The sequence below is a fragment of the Lacerta agilis genome, chromosome 14 (assembly GCF_009819535.1).
Source record: "Lacerta agilis isolate rLacAgi1 chromosome 14, rLacAgi1.pri, whole genome shotgun sequence".
In the NCBI taxonomy this organism is placed as follows: domain Eukaryota; kingdom Metazoa; phylum Chordata; class Lepidosauria; order Squamata; family Lacertidae; genus Lacerta; species Lacerta agilis.
This window is the reverse complement of record NC_046325.1, coordinates 13,680,480-13,695,074: the sequence shown is the minus strand read 5'-3', so window position 1 is coordinate 13,695,074 and position 14,595 is coordinate 13,680,480. Positions and strand designations below refer to the sequence as shown.

Here is a 14,595-nt window from a genome sequence, read left to right as displayed (position 1 = left end):
TAGAAACCCAGGAACCCCTTTGTTGTCTATTCCCTTCCCAGGACGGCGAGGAGGAATCTTTCCAGGGAAACGATGCTGGCTGCAACCTTCTGGAGACGGCGGCGGAGGCGGCTTTGTCTCGGGGACGCGCGTGTCGCAGCCCTCGAGTGGCCTCCGTCCTTTTAACCGCCGCAAATCCGACGCCTCCTCCTGGCACTGCGGCGAGCAAGCGAGCGAGGGATGGGAAGGGGAGGGGAGGGCTGGGCGGCGCCCTCTCGCGCAAGGGGAACGCCTGATGCCAGGATGGGATTTCCAGGGGACGGCCTTCGACGGGGCACACCGCCTCTTACGCCCGCAGCCTGGGGTTTCCCGGGAGCCTGGTGAGCGATTGCGAGCCTTCCTTTGGGGGGTGGGGGCTGGTTTATCGGGGGTGGGGGAGGGAAGTGGGGAGGATCGGGTTGCTTTTCCGGGTTGGGTGGGGGGAGTTGCGAGTTGCGACTGAGAAACAATAGGAAGAGGGCAGGAATCGCGCTCTGCAGTCGCCTGGAGCTCTGAAAAAAAAAAAAAGAGGGGGGTGGGGAAAGGTTGCGGCTTGATCTCCCCCCGTGGTCTTCTCAGCCTGCACTGCGATCTCTTTGGAGGCCATTGCACGGCAACACACCCCGGTACTTTGTTTTCCTTTCCCACGTACTCCCTCCTTCTCTCTCTCTCTCTCTCCCCCCCCCCAATCTCAGTGATCCATGCATGCAGCGCTGTGGGGCTGGAAAGAGGGGTGGACAGCGTTGGGTGGTCTTGCCTTACCCCCACCCCCAAATTAAGGTGGCAGCCGCTTTAGGAAGGAGAGGAGAGGGCAGGAGTAGTTGCATTGCGTCTCTAGGGACTGATCCTCCTCCTGTCTGTGGCTTTCTTTGATCCTGTCTCTGGCGATCTGTGGCTTCCCCTCTCCCTCTACAGGAGTGGGCGTGCACTGTAAGTATCGGTTTCATATTTTGCTCACCCATCGAGCTGGTTTGTTTGGATCCCCCCCCCCCCCGCGGTCTGGTCTGCTTTTTCCTTTCACAGTGACTCATTTTTTTTGAACTGCCGTCGCTGGCGGAAGCCGCAATTTTATGTGGCGGGGTGGGTCAACCAAGAGTAGGGAAGTTTTGCAGCTGGCAACATTGTGGCTTGCGATCAGGGCAAGTGATTCAGAGGACACTGTTGCCATAAGCGGAGTGCAGAACAAAACAAATGGCTAGCCATGGGCCATAACATGTGAATAGGCCTTCTGCTTTAGCTCCATTTTTAACTCTCTGTTAAGACCTCCTGCCCTATCAACCTAGTTTATCTCAGAGGGTTCTATATACTCTAGCCTTCTGATTGTTTTGGTTGCCTTTTTCCGCAGCTTTTCCAGCTCTACATGCACGTTGCCAACCACCCTGTGCTAGCCTAGCTTTATTTACTGCGACTAATACCTATGCAATTATCTTAATGACTGGTATTATATTTATAGTAACTATAGAAAGTTCCACAGGCTATATGTTCTGAGGAACTGCACATTCATGATTGATTGATTGTGTGTGTAGCAATAATTGTTTTCCCTTGCATTGAAACATACTTGGAACAGAGAGTGGATGTGAAATCTTGATTCTGCATCTCTCACTAGCAGGTTTTCAGCTCAGCAAGGTGTGTTTTGGTCTTCTGGATGGCCCAGGTTGACGGAAATTATGTTCCAGAATTTCAGATTTCTGAGGATGGGGAGATCCCAAGGGGAACAATCTTTTCAGGTGAGAAATTGGGCATGATCACACTGTATTTATTGGCAAATAATTATAATGCAAGTATATAGCTCATTTCCCCATTAATTCACTTCAGATTGACAGATTCACTTCAGTTCTCTTAAAATAAGTTAATAGAATCATTGCCATAGGGGAATATTCACTTATTCAGATTTTTGGAACACAGTTTGTATTGTAGTCCTATTACAGAAATGTTAGTCTACTATACACCTCAGGAACACACAATCATTCTTTTTGTGTTGTTGTTGTTGTTACCAATTATCATTTTTTATTATTAGATTTTACACTTGTCCTTCCCCATAAGGTCCCAGGGCAGGAACAACATAACATATATGTTTTAAAATTTGCAATCTGAAGAATTGGGTGTGTCATTATATCTATCTATCTATCTATCTATCTGTCTATCTATCTATCTATCGCCCTGGTGTTAAGGGCCAAAGTAAATAAGTTCATGTTCAGCATATGACTGTATATACTGTACCCAAAAGTGAATCCTTCCTTTCATTTGGCTGAATAAATACTTGCACAGGTATGTGTGTCTGTACTTTGTGCTCCAAACCACCCCCCAAAACATATCCTGTAACCTGGATGCCCATATTCTGAAATCAGAATGAATTATGCAAACTATGCATGTCTATGCATAAATACTAAGTTTTACATAATTTCTTCTGTTTCTGGGGCTGAAGCTTTGCAAAAAGTTGGAATTTTTGATTGAGAAGTGAAGAAACACTTGGGGGGGGATTAAATGAGGAAATGGAGATGCTTCCAAGCTCCTTTTCAAAACTATGAGCAGTAGAAACTTAGTTTTTGCTGGTTGTTGCCAAATTCAGTGCTAGACAGCAAATGCAAAGGTTTCAGCTGAACTCCATAACTTGTTTTTACTATCAGTCTTCAGCCCTGGAACATGTGTGGTATTATTAGGCTACCTTTGAGTATATGCATGTTCATGTTCTATTGAATATTATGTTTAATTACATATTATTCTTACTCTTATCCTCACTATAGTGAGGCAGGTTAAGCTGAGAGAGCGATTTGATCAGCCACCCAGTGAGCTTTGCAGCTGAGTGTAAATTTGACCCTCCATCTCCCTGGTCATAGTCCATCCCTCTGACAATTACGTAACAGTTGTATACAACTGGGAATAGGGTGCACTGCAGGATATCAGGAGTAGCTTCCATGGTGGGAGCCCCATCATCTCCCCTTACCACCCACCCACCTCCTACAGTTCTTAAGTAGGGCATCAATCTTATGGTCAATTTCCTGGTGTCAGCTGATTGGCTGTTTGTCACATGACAGAATCCTGAGCAAAGTGAACAACTGGTCTGACGTAGCCTGGGATTTCCTAATCTCTGATGGCAACTTGTTCTCAACACGGGCAGGGAGCTGCGACGAACCTCCCTGCCAACTACCCCTCTGTTACCAAGTGTATTACTTCTGAGGTGTTCAGGGTCACTTTATTCCATACACCCCACCTCGATCCTTGAGGTCCGTCTGTGAGGACAATCCCCCTTTTATTATAACTAGGGATGACTTGGTAACGGGGTTCTCTTGTCCAGCTGTCGTGGCCTGTTTTATATGTATATATATTGCTCTGGGCTCCTGGTTTGAGAATACCTCTCAGCTCTATCAGTTCTGGGGCTCTCTCTCTCGTTAGATTCCCCCACTGCCTCAGTTATCTAAACTCTTTTAGTAACTGTGTAGCCTTACTGAGGTTTCTGCCCTTTTGCCCCTCCTGAGGGAAACTCCAAGATACAAACTATCACCCTGCCAGTTAGTTTTGCCTTTTCCCTGAGTTCACCTCCTCATGAGCATCCATATATCGCTGGCCCAAATGAATGCCTCTTTTCTCTTGGCTCAACAGAAAAAACAAGACTTTCTTTATTTCAGAATATCGTGCTTCACGTATTTTGATATTTCATCAGCTTAGTTACATCAAAAATATCAACTCTTTCAGTATAACTGACTAATCTTCACCCTATCCTATCCTAACCACCACTCTCCTGGCCCCACACCCCTCTTCTTCCAGTCACCACTCACACCCTCCCTCTTCTCCAACTGCCAAAACGGCCTTCCCTCCTTTTAAACCGGGGATCGCCCCACCCCCAAACGAAGGTGGCTTAACTCTTTCGGCGCTGGGCTGTCATACCTCCTCCATCTTAGGGCCAATCCGTCACATGAGCCAAGCTTTTTTTAAAGTACATATGGGGCTGAGATGCTTATAATATTCTCCACACAGGTGACGGGATGGTGAACAAGGAAGCGGCATTTCTTCCCAATGCGGCAGCTGTGGAAAATGCCCCCCGAACCCTTCAGAACATCTGCCGGGTAAACCCCCCGCCGCTCAGGCGCCGCCGCAGGAGATCGAATGCGCCGGCCATGGGGGGTTACATCAATGTCCTGGGCATCTTAGAGGCCCCGCCGAGCTCTCCCCGGCGTGCGACTGAGAAGCCGTTCCACTGCACTGATTGCGGCAAGAGCTTCTCTCAGAGCTCCAACTTGATCGAGCACCAGAGGATCCACACGGGGGAGCGCCCCTTCACGTGCAGCGAGTGCGAGAAGAGCTTCAGCCGCAGCAGCACCCTGGTGGAGCACCAGCGCACCCACACCGGCGAGAAGCCTTACACGTGCCTGGAGTGCGGGCGAGGCTTCAGCCGGAGCTCCACCCTAGTGGAGCACCAGCGCACCCACACCGGCGAGACGCCCTTCCCGTGCCGGGAGTGCGGGAAGGCCTTCAGCCGCACCTCCAACCTCATGAAGCACCTGCGCACCCACTCCGGGGAGAAGCCCTACACCTGCGCCCTGTGCGGCAAGTGCTTCTCCCTGAGCTCCAACCTGCTGAAGCACGAGCGCACCCACTCTGGGGAGAAGCCCTTCCCCTGCGCCCTGTGTGGGAAGCGCTTCAAGAAGAAGACGCACCTGGTGTCTCATCACCGGGTGCACACCGGCGAGAGGCCCTACCGCTGCGAGGAGTGCGGCAAGTGCTTCTCCCAGAGCTCCATCCTGATCGAGCACCAGCGCATCCACACCGGGGAGAAGCCCTACAAGTGCGCAGACTGCGGGAAGGGCTTTTGCGTCAGCTCCAACCTCATCAAGCACCAGAGGATCCACACGGGCGAGAAGCCGTACACCTGCTCGGTCTGCGGCAAGGCCTTCCGCTATAAGCCTCAGTTCACGCGCCACCAGAAACAGGTGCACCCTGCTGAGGAAGAGCCGGTGGCCACTCTCGCCTTGCACCCCTGGGCAGAGGCGCCCCCTCTCCTGCAAAATATCTGAGAAAGCATAGGGCAGGGCTGCCCTGCCCTACAGTTTCTTTATGATAGTAGCCCCTTTCACTCGCTTACTGTCTCTCCCTCTAGGCCCCTTTAGAGCTGTGTCCCCGGCCTCTTTGACTAGCTTTAGCTCCTTGGACAAAAGAGCTTCTGATCAGACCCTCTACTTCATTCCTGCATTGCAAGGGGTTGGACTGGATGACCCTTGGGGTCCCTCCCGCCTCTACACTTCTATGATTCGACTCTGCACCCATCGGATCTCTTCTCCCTGCTTCCCTGATTGTGACTGGCAGAGCTCATCATGGCCTTTTATGTGCTCCACCATAGGTTGTGGAAAGGTTGAACACTCAAATTATGAGTCTCGGCACACAGTGGTTGGAGCTCCAGTGCTTTCTCCCAAGTCCAGTGTTTGCTGTCATGGTTCTCATGCCCAGCATACGTAGCCATGTTGCAGGTGTGTGAACAGTTGCACACCTCTGGAGAGTAGTACTTGCCTCCAGGTCCATAGGCAAGAAAGCATTAATCAAATGGAAGAGAGATGGTTCTCTTTCTCCTGGAACTAACAGCAGAAAGTGGTCCTGTGAGCTGATAATCTCTGTGTGCTAACCTGCCAATCTGTCCTACTAGTTGCCTAACCCCTGCTTCTATGCTCTTCTCTCTCTCTCTCTCTCTCTCTCTCTCTCTCTCTTCATTCCTCTGCCTTCTTACTCTTTATTACTCCTGCAGAGTATGCAGAAGTCCGTTTCACAGCCTGGCCCTGCTTCTCGAGACTTCTAGCTTGGCTTGCTGCAAAAGTGAAATTGGCAAAGGGCTTCTATACAGCTCCCTGTGATAGGACAAAGGAGTGCTCCTACCTTTGTGTGTCCTACCTTCAGAGCGAGGGTGGGAGATCTTTGGCCTTCCAGCTGCTGCTGAACTACAGCTCCCATCAGCCCCAGCAAAGATGGCCAACAGCCGGAGGTGCTAGGAGGGCCAAAGCTTCCACACACTTGCATGAGAGCAAGGGTGCGGAACCTGCTCCCCCCCCCCCCGGTGTTGCTGGTCCATAGTTGTTTCCATCATTCCCAATCATTGGCCATGCTGGCTGAGGCTGTTGGATTTCAACATCTGGAAGGCTGCAGGGTCCTCAACGCTTCTTTAGAGGGAGCAGGGACATTTGAGTTGGGATTTCTAAGACTTTGCTGGAGAGGCTCCAAGATGAATGTGACCTCCCTTTTGGTTTCTCTACAGGTCTCCTCTCTGCAGCTTGCACTAGCGTCCAGTGTGGGCACTGGGGGGAGTCAGGTCATTCACCATCTATAATGCCAAGGACACTACCGGCAACAACATGCACACAACCACATTTCAGATAGCACTTCAGATCAAAATGGCCCTGTGAGCTGGGCATGGAATTACATGTTCCAAGTGACCAGCAAATTTGGGGGGGAATGCAATATCCCACTAAAAAAAAGCACTTCCCCAAGGAGTGAGGGGTTTGGAGCCCTCACCAAAGGAGAAACTCAACACACATTTGTTGTGCTGGTGAGCATCCAGACTATTCATACGGTCCCGAAAGCTTGACTTGAGCATCTCCTTGTCAGCAGCAAGGACATTTTATTAAGAGCATTAAAAAAGGATGTGTTGCTGCCTAAAGTCGTAGAGCAATTCTGAAAGAGTTGTAGTGTGAGTCTGTAGCAGCCCTGGTCTCCTTTGGGAGGAAGGGCGGTATAAAGAAAAAAAGAGGAGGGAAAGAACATAAAGTTCTCATGTACACTCATACCACAATAAATCAATTGGTTTTTAAGGTGCAACAGGCTCTTTGGTTTTATTTTTTGACTGCCTTTGAGACTCTGTTTTTATTCCATGTATCAACTGCCCTTGAGAAAAATCAATTGTGAACAAATTGTGTATACCTAAACCCCCTTCATTGTAAGTTACCAAAATAAATGTTTTTCACCCAATTGTTCATCTTGACCATCCTTTTGTCTAACTTTTGTGTAGGTGGAAGAGAGGAACATCCAAAACATGTGGAGAATCATACAGAGCTGTCATGTGTTCTCCCTTGTAAGACCTACAGTCACTGAGGACTCTTCATTAATTTATTTATATATACACTTGATCCAAAATAGTTTTCTAAGTGGTATGGAGGTATGTTTATTTAAGGCATTTATATAATGCTTAATATGCATTTCTAAGCAGCATACATAAAAATAAATCACACATGGTAAAACAATTAAAAGTCATCATAAAGGTAATGACTACCTCAAAATATAAAGAGTCTAACAACCAATTATGCAAGCATTAAAATAAAAACATAGTTTAAATGTTTAATATAGTAATGCTGTTAAAATAACACAGCAATTAAAACGGGTGACTCAAGTGTTCAATGGGATTGCTGTGTAAATGGGAGTGCCATCTTGAAAAGCAGGACTTTTTTATTATTTAACACTTCTATTTAGCACATTGATATCCCACCTTTCTCCCAAGTCAGGATTCAAGGTGGCTTACAACATGTAAAAACATCAATGATAAAATACAGAATAAAGAAACTAGTTCAAAACAATAATTAAAATGCATCAGGACACATTCTGATTATTATTATTTTGTTCGTTAAATTTGTATACTGCTCTTCATCCAAAGGCTGGCTTGATGGGTGATGTTCGCACACCTGCTGGCAAGCTCAAGAGACAGGGCCTTTTTGGTGGTGGTCCACAGCTGTGGAACTCACTTTCAAATGACTTGCAACTTGTTCAGGTACTTAAGCAAAACAGAAAGACCTTTCTCTTCAACCCTACCTTCGATGAAGGCTTTGAATGGCTTAACCAGAGCAGCTTCCCCTAGTAGCATATTCCTTTCTGAAGTGCCTGCATTACTATTGCTGATGTGCATCACTTTGGGAGGGCACAGCTAAACATTTCTTTAAAGCTAAACTATGCAGCTTATAAAAATATTCTTAATTAGACAAACCAAATACAGATGGTGCCTGCATTTCAGCAGGATTGCACCAGCAAAAAAAGAAAGAAAGAAAAAGGCTCCTGCTTCACAAGAAGCTGGTACTATTATTATTTATTCATTAAATTTATATACAGTATTTCCCTTCAGAGATCACAGTGGCACAACTTTTACTTACTTATTTAGTAAACTGCCCCTTCATCCAGATATCATATATCTGTGCTATTTTCTCTGACAGGGATTTCGGGCGGGGGGGAGGGGCTTGCAGATAAAATAGGAATAGCTAAAAACGGGGGTGGGCGGGGAAGGAACAATAACTACAAAACAGCTAAACGTGAATAGAATTGAAAGTAGGTAGATTGATAGATTAAAACGTACAGAGAACTTTTTTTATAATTTTTATCAATTTTCAACTACAGTCCAATAATAGCCTCATTATAACAATGCCAAATTATAATAGTTACTAATACCAATCATTCAAATACCAAATTATATAATTTAGGTGCCCCGCCCCCCGCGTGCTAGAATTGACGGTTTGGTGATTTTCTTTATTTCTGCGTTCCAAAATTCCTGATTTCAATTACATTCCGGTCAAAATAATAAAATCCTTATGCAACAACTGCAACATTAATAACTTCTATTCGTGTTGGCACATTAAATCATTTATCGCACAGATAACTACGGGGGCGAGGGGAAGCTTCCCCAACCCCAACCTAGTGGATTTCCCTTTTTAATACGAATAAGAGGAGGATCTGTTCATTCTCTTAGCTACGTGGATATAGCAAACAACGGCTTGCTTTGTCTCCTTTGGCCGCCTAAAACAAGGGATCCCTTTCCAGGATCTGCGCTCCCGACAAAAGCAAGTTCGGGGCCCAGGAGGCTCCAGGCCTCGCGCGTTCCCTCCGGTATCCCGGCAACCGCCTCCTGATCCCCCCCTCCCTCCTCTCTGGTCCAGGTTCCCCCTGCGTCACGTGGACGCCTGTGAGGATGTGACGTCATCTCTGGGCTCCCTCCTCCTCCTCCTCCGCTGTCGTTACCGACTCGCCAGCCTGCAGTTTGTGGCAACTGCTGCCCGCGGGTGGTTTTTTTTTCTTTTCCCCCGCAACGGACCGCGCTTCCGTCTGCAGTGGAGAGTTCGTGAGAAAAAGCCTCCCCGAAGATGGAAGGGGAGAGCTCGCAAGGTGCGGAAGGGAGGGAGAAATCCCCCGACCAAGGTAAGTAAGGGACAGCAAATATCCGTTAGGGAGCAGCGTTGGAAAAAGAAAAGGGGTGCGGTGGGGTGTAGCCAGAAGCTCAATGTTAGGTTGCAATTTTAAAAAAATAAAAATCCCCCGAGTGAAGGGTTTGCGATCGCGTTCTGCCCCACCGAACAAACAAACAAAAATGGAGCAAGCAAGCGAATGCCTTTTTTGTTAAAGGCAGCTAGTGTCGAAATTCTGGAAGCACAAGCTTTCTGAGTTGCACAGCTATAGGTGTTCAGGGCAGAATATGAACGCGCATGAATGCATAGATTTTAGGGGGTATCATACATGCCCAGGTTAATGGAGATGCATGGGATAAAACGAATATTCAACTTAATCCTTTTTGTGTGAGCAGTTATACTGATAGGTTAGGCAGCTTTATAGATGCACAGGACTCCCACCCACCCACCCAAAAAAGACACTGTTTTTTGCACTTTGAAAACTTGATGCGTTCTCACAATGTATGGTGTGATAAATAGGATTGAAAATCATTATACTGTACCTGTATTTTTTTTTTTGAGATCAACAAAGCACCCATTCTGGAACTTGGATCAAAAAATCCCCTGGAAATCTGGAATGAGATACGGGTTTGTTTTGGTATGCAGCTGGAAACCTGATAATGTGAAGTTGGAAAAATGGGTGAATGGGAGGCTAGTTAGATGTATGTGTTAAAGCACTTAAATGACAGGGATGGTATGGGGATCTGATGGGGGGATTTGTTTGGTTGGAAAATACTGCTTTTAAAATACCCAGGAATGGGAGCATTACGTTGGTGGGGAAACCTTGGTTATATTCTGTGGAGCTGGGTATTCTAGAACAATAAAACATTTTAAAGGGGTGTTTTAAAATTAGGATGCTTGACAACTATCATGCCCTTTGTCATTTTCATTCACATTCCCAATGAGGGATTCGAAGTTCCTATATCCTTACTACTGTTTTGGAGATGCAGTTAACTACTTTGGCAAGATAAGCAAGGACCTACAACAAAATGTTGCAGTGTATTCCCCACTCTTTATCACAGGGTGCTCTGTCCTGCCTGCCTGTTTCAGGCTTGTGGAGGTTTTTCTTTCCAATCCCCTTGAAACTTTCCCTTGCTTTGCTTTGTACTGTATTATTAAAAGTTTCTCAAGATTGAAACTGGCATTTAATTTAGTGATCTGATACAGGTTCATACTTTAGCAATCCAGGCGATCAGGAGGTGGGGGTAAAGTATAAGCAGTGATAAAGAACGTAGACATATGGCCCTGAATGTTCTCCCAATCTAGGAAGAGCTCCCTGAGCACTGTACCCTGTAAGCTGGCATGTCAGTGGCTCATTCTCAGCACCCTAAGATAGCTTTCCATAGTAATGTGTCAATGGCTTCTTTGTTTTCAAAAGGGATATTGCGCAGTGAATATTCTTCACTACCTAGCTAGTCAGTTTCCTTCACAGGTTCTATTTCTTCTGCTTTGTTCCTCTCAGCAGATGCTGGATTTGAAAGCCAGGAGGAGGCAGAAGATCTCAGAATAGAAGCCCCCGAAGGAAGAGGAGAGATGCAGGCGCTGGAAATGACTTTGAGCACTGAGCAGAGAGGAGAAGCACCAAAGAGCAGCAGAGGTGCTGGAAGACACCTGATGGACCGAGATGATGAGGACACAACAGAGGCCGAGCCACATCCTCCAAACAGTTCCCAGAGTCCCAGTGACTGCAACAGTCAGCCAAAAGTAGAGGAACAGAGATGGAGGAGCCAGGTGAGAAAGCGCCGGGCAAAGGAGACTTCCTTTGATCCTCCAGGTTTTATCAACCTTTTGGGTATCCTGGAACCTCCTCCTCCCCCTGCCCCCCGCAAGCCGGTGGTGAAGCCCTACCACTGCACCGAGTGTGGGAAGAGCTTCTCGCAGAGCTCTGTGCTCATCGAGCACCAGAGGATCCATACTGGGGAGCGCCCCTTTGTGTGTAACGTGTGTGGGAAACGCTTCTCCCAAAGCTCCACCCTAATGGGGCACCAGAGGATCCACACCGGCGAGAAGCCCTTTGCCTGCCCCGAGTGTGGGCGGGGCTTCAGCCGGAGCTCCGCCCTGACGGAACACCAGCGCACCCACACCGGCGAGACGCCTTTCCCGTGCCGGGAGTGCGGGAAGGCCTTCAGCCGCACCTCCAACCTGGTGAAGCACCTGCGCACCCACTCCGGGGAGAAGCCCTACACCTGCACCCTCTGCGGAAAGCGCTTCTCCCTGAGCTCCAACCTGCTGAAGCATGAGCGCACCCACTCCGGGGAGAAGCCCTTCCCCTGCCCGCTCTGCGGCAAGTGCTTCAAGAAGAAGACGCACCTGGTTTCCCACAATCGGGTGCACACCGGGGAGCGGCCCTACCGCTGCGAAGAGTGCGGCAAGTGCTTCTCTCAGAGCTCCTCCCTCATCGAGCACCAGCGCATCCACACCGGGGAGAAACCCTACAAGTGTGCCCAGTGCGGACGAGGGTTCTACGTCAACTCCAAGCTGGTCAAGCACCAGAGGATCCACACGGGCGAGAAACCATACGCCTGCTCGGCTTGTGGGAAGACCTTCCGGTATAAGCAGCAGTTCCCGCGCCATGTGGCCCACGTCCACCCTGGGGAGGAACAGGTGTCTGTGCTCACTTTGGGCCCCGGTGTTAACATGCTGCTCTCATAGAGCTGGAACAGGCCCCTGGCCTTTGGGGCTTCACGTCCTCTGGCTTCCATTGAAAGGCATCCTGCAGTGCCAGATATGGTAACTCTGTAGCCTGTCCAGTCTAGCCTCTCATTACTAAGTTGTGAAGCGGTTCCTGGGACCTCCAAGGGTCATTCTAGTGGCATAAAGACAGTCAGTGGCTCACAAGACTTGTTCCATCCTCCCGTAGAGGAGCTGTTTCCTGAAATGACAAGGGTGAGCATTCATGGCTTGTCATTGGGAAAGGGGCTAAAGAAATCGAGGCCACTTTGCTTCAGCAGGGTCCCAGACTAGTGTACATATGCAGTAGTAGCACCAAGGACAGCAGCAACCTGAGATCTTGTTTCAGAGGGAAATGTTGACCACTGCAGTGATTCCGTTACTGCCCATGCATTGTTTTTTGAGGCGTATGGAACTCAAAACAGTTTGCTACTGATACTGTGCCTTTCCGTTCCGTGAGGGTATTCCTGGTATCCGCCAGCAGCTCCCTTGCAGTATTTGTCCTTTCCATCTTGGTTTGAGGAAAGGCCAAAGGATTTCGCGAGGGCCTCTTTTCCTCCTTTTCCTTCTTAGTTTGCAGTATTGCCGAATAAGTTAGGCAAGTGTGTATTTCCTAGGCCTTGTTTCATTTCTCAAGGAAAGGCAAAATCATAGTGTGCAGTTCTTTACCGTGTTATCTAAAAGACAGCCAGTTAATCTTTTGAGGACTTTTTTTCCATCAGTGTTGTGAAGGTCATTCTGAGAATGCATTTCTGTTATCAAATGGAGGAGAACAGCAAACGAGTTCAGAGGTAAAAACTTCTACTGGTTTTAATGGTGATGGGGCCCCTCTGTCTGGTATTCAAGGCAATCCCTACATAGCCAGCATGTGAAATACTGTGGATATCCATCTTGGTTGAGAGAAAATGCATTTTGACTGTTATTGGGTCTTTAGGATAACCATGGTAGCCTCCAAATGTTGCCGAGTTATCACTGCGGAGTCCAACTGAGTAAGCCATTTTTCTAGATCAACAACACAAACAACATAACAAGCTGTATGTAACTATATAAGAAGAATGGCACATGCAGAAAATAAGCTCGGGGGATGCATAACTAGTTAGCATGCCGGAAAACTCACCTGTCCCGGACACAGAAAGGATTGACAGATTGATAGCTCTTTCTCGATCCTGTGGGTGGTCGTGCCTGGCCGTTCTTAGTTGGTGGAGCGATTTGTCTGGTTAATTCCGATAACGAACGAGACTGTGCCATGCCAACTACCGTATTTTTCGCTCCATAAGACACACACTTTTCCTCCTAAAAAGTAAGGGGAAATATCTGTGCGTCTTATGGAGCGAATGGTGGTCCCTGGAGCCAAATTGCCCAGGGGCCAAAAGAGGATCGTGCTTTTTATTTTACAAAGAAAAAAGGGGGTGTTGAAAGGACCCCTCTCAGCAGCTGATCAGCAAGAGATCGGGAGAGAGATAAGAGTCCCTGGCTCCAGAGGGAGGTTGTTTGTTTCCCCAGCGACATGTGACTGGCTGATTAGATTATCTGTCTGGAAACTGTAGAAACGGCTCCCTTTCCTTATGAAGCTGTAGAAATGTGAGTTGAGCCCTATTAAAACGGGGCTTTTCCTCTTTGCTTTTTCCCCTTTGCAAAAAAGCTGCACAAATCTGAGCTGATCCTCAAAAAAACAGGGCTTTTCCCTTTGCAAAAAAGCTGCAAAACTTTGAGCTGATCCTCAAAAAAACAGGACTTTTCCCTTTGCAAAAAAAGCTGCATAAATTTGAGCTGATCCTCAAAAAAACAACAACAGGGCTTTTAGAGGAGGAAAACCAGAATTTTTTTTTTCTTGTTTCCTCCTCTAAAAACGAGGTGCGCCCTATGGAGCGAAAAATACGGTAGTTATGTGACCCCCCAAGCTTATTTTCTGCGTGTGCCATTCTTCCAAGTTCTTCGTCTGATACCTGCATACAAGGAAAGCTAGATTCTTAAAAGCATCTTCACATGGAACACTACAGGATTGATATAAGAATTCCACACTGTGGATATTGCTAATATAAGAACTGATTACTGTAGATTGTATTTCCTGGTCTATCTGCTGGACTTTAATTTCTCATAATATGTTTCGTTTATATGATAAGTTGGTCGGTAGAACCATATATTTTGAATTGTATTTGAAAAAGAATTTATATAGTTACATACAGCCTGTTACGTTGTTTGTGTTGTTATCAGTTTTGCATTTATGTGACAAAGGGTTTGGTAGTGTTTTGATTCTTCTAGATCAGGCTGGGGGACCTTTCTCCAGTCCCAGGGCCTCGTTCCCTCATGGACAACCTTTGGGCTGCAGCATGGAAGGGAGGGCTGCAACAGATGTGACTACATTCCAATCAAGCAAAAGTCACCAAGAAATGGTACACACACAAATGTATTTCTCAGTCCAGGAAAGTAAGAGACATTATAACAGTTAAAGAGCACATTCCAGCCTGACCAACATGGTCTGGGATATCTCAAGGGTCAAATAGAGATGACTAGAGTGCCACATTTAGGGTCAAAAAACAGCGAAGTGTGGTTCCTTTGTCCTCCTGGCAAACATAAAACTGCTAGACAGTTACCTTGGGGGGGGGGGATTGGGTATGATCCTGCCCAAGCCAAACACATCAAGTTCCACTTATTTCAACATAGAGGAGTTCATTGTTTCTCCCACTATAATCACAGACTTTAAGTTGTTAACTTTGGCTGTATTGTG

At 47.3% G+C, this 14,595-nt stretch overlaps 1 protein-coding gene across 1 annotated transcript; it reads left to right on the top strand.

Annotated features, from left to right (window-relative positions):
- Positions 1-231: 231 nt before the first annotated feature.
- Positions 232-12,630, top strand: LOC117058344 (zinc finger protein 345-like). The gene is made up of 4 exons (XM_033169471.1): positions 232-359; positions 1,628-1,745; positions 3,994-4,924; positions 11,081-12,630. The coding sequence occupies exons 2-4, from the start codon at positions 1,664-1,666 to the stop codon at positions 11,847-11,849; spliced, it is 1,782 nt and encodes a 593-aa protein (XP_033025362.1). The 5' UTR covers positions 232-359; positions 1,628-1,663; the 3' UTR covers positions 11,850-12,630.
- Positions 12,631-14,595: the final 1,965 nt, after the last annotated feature.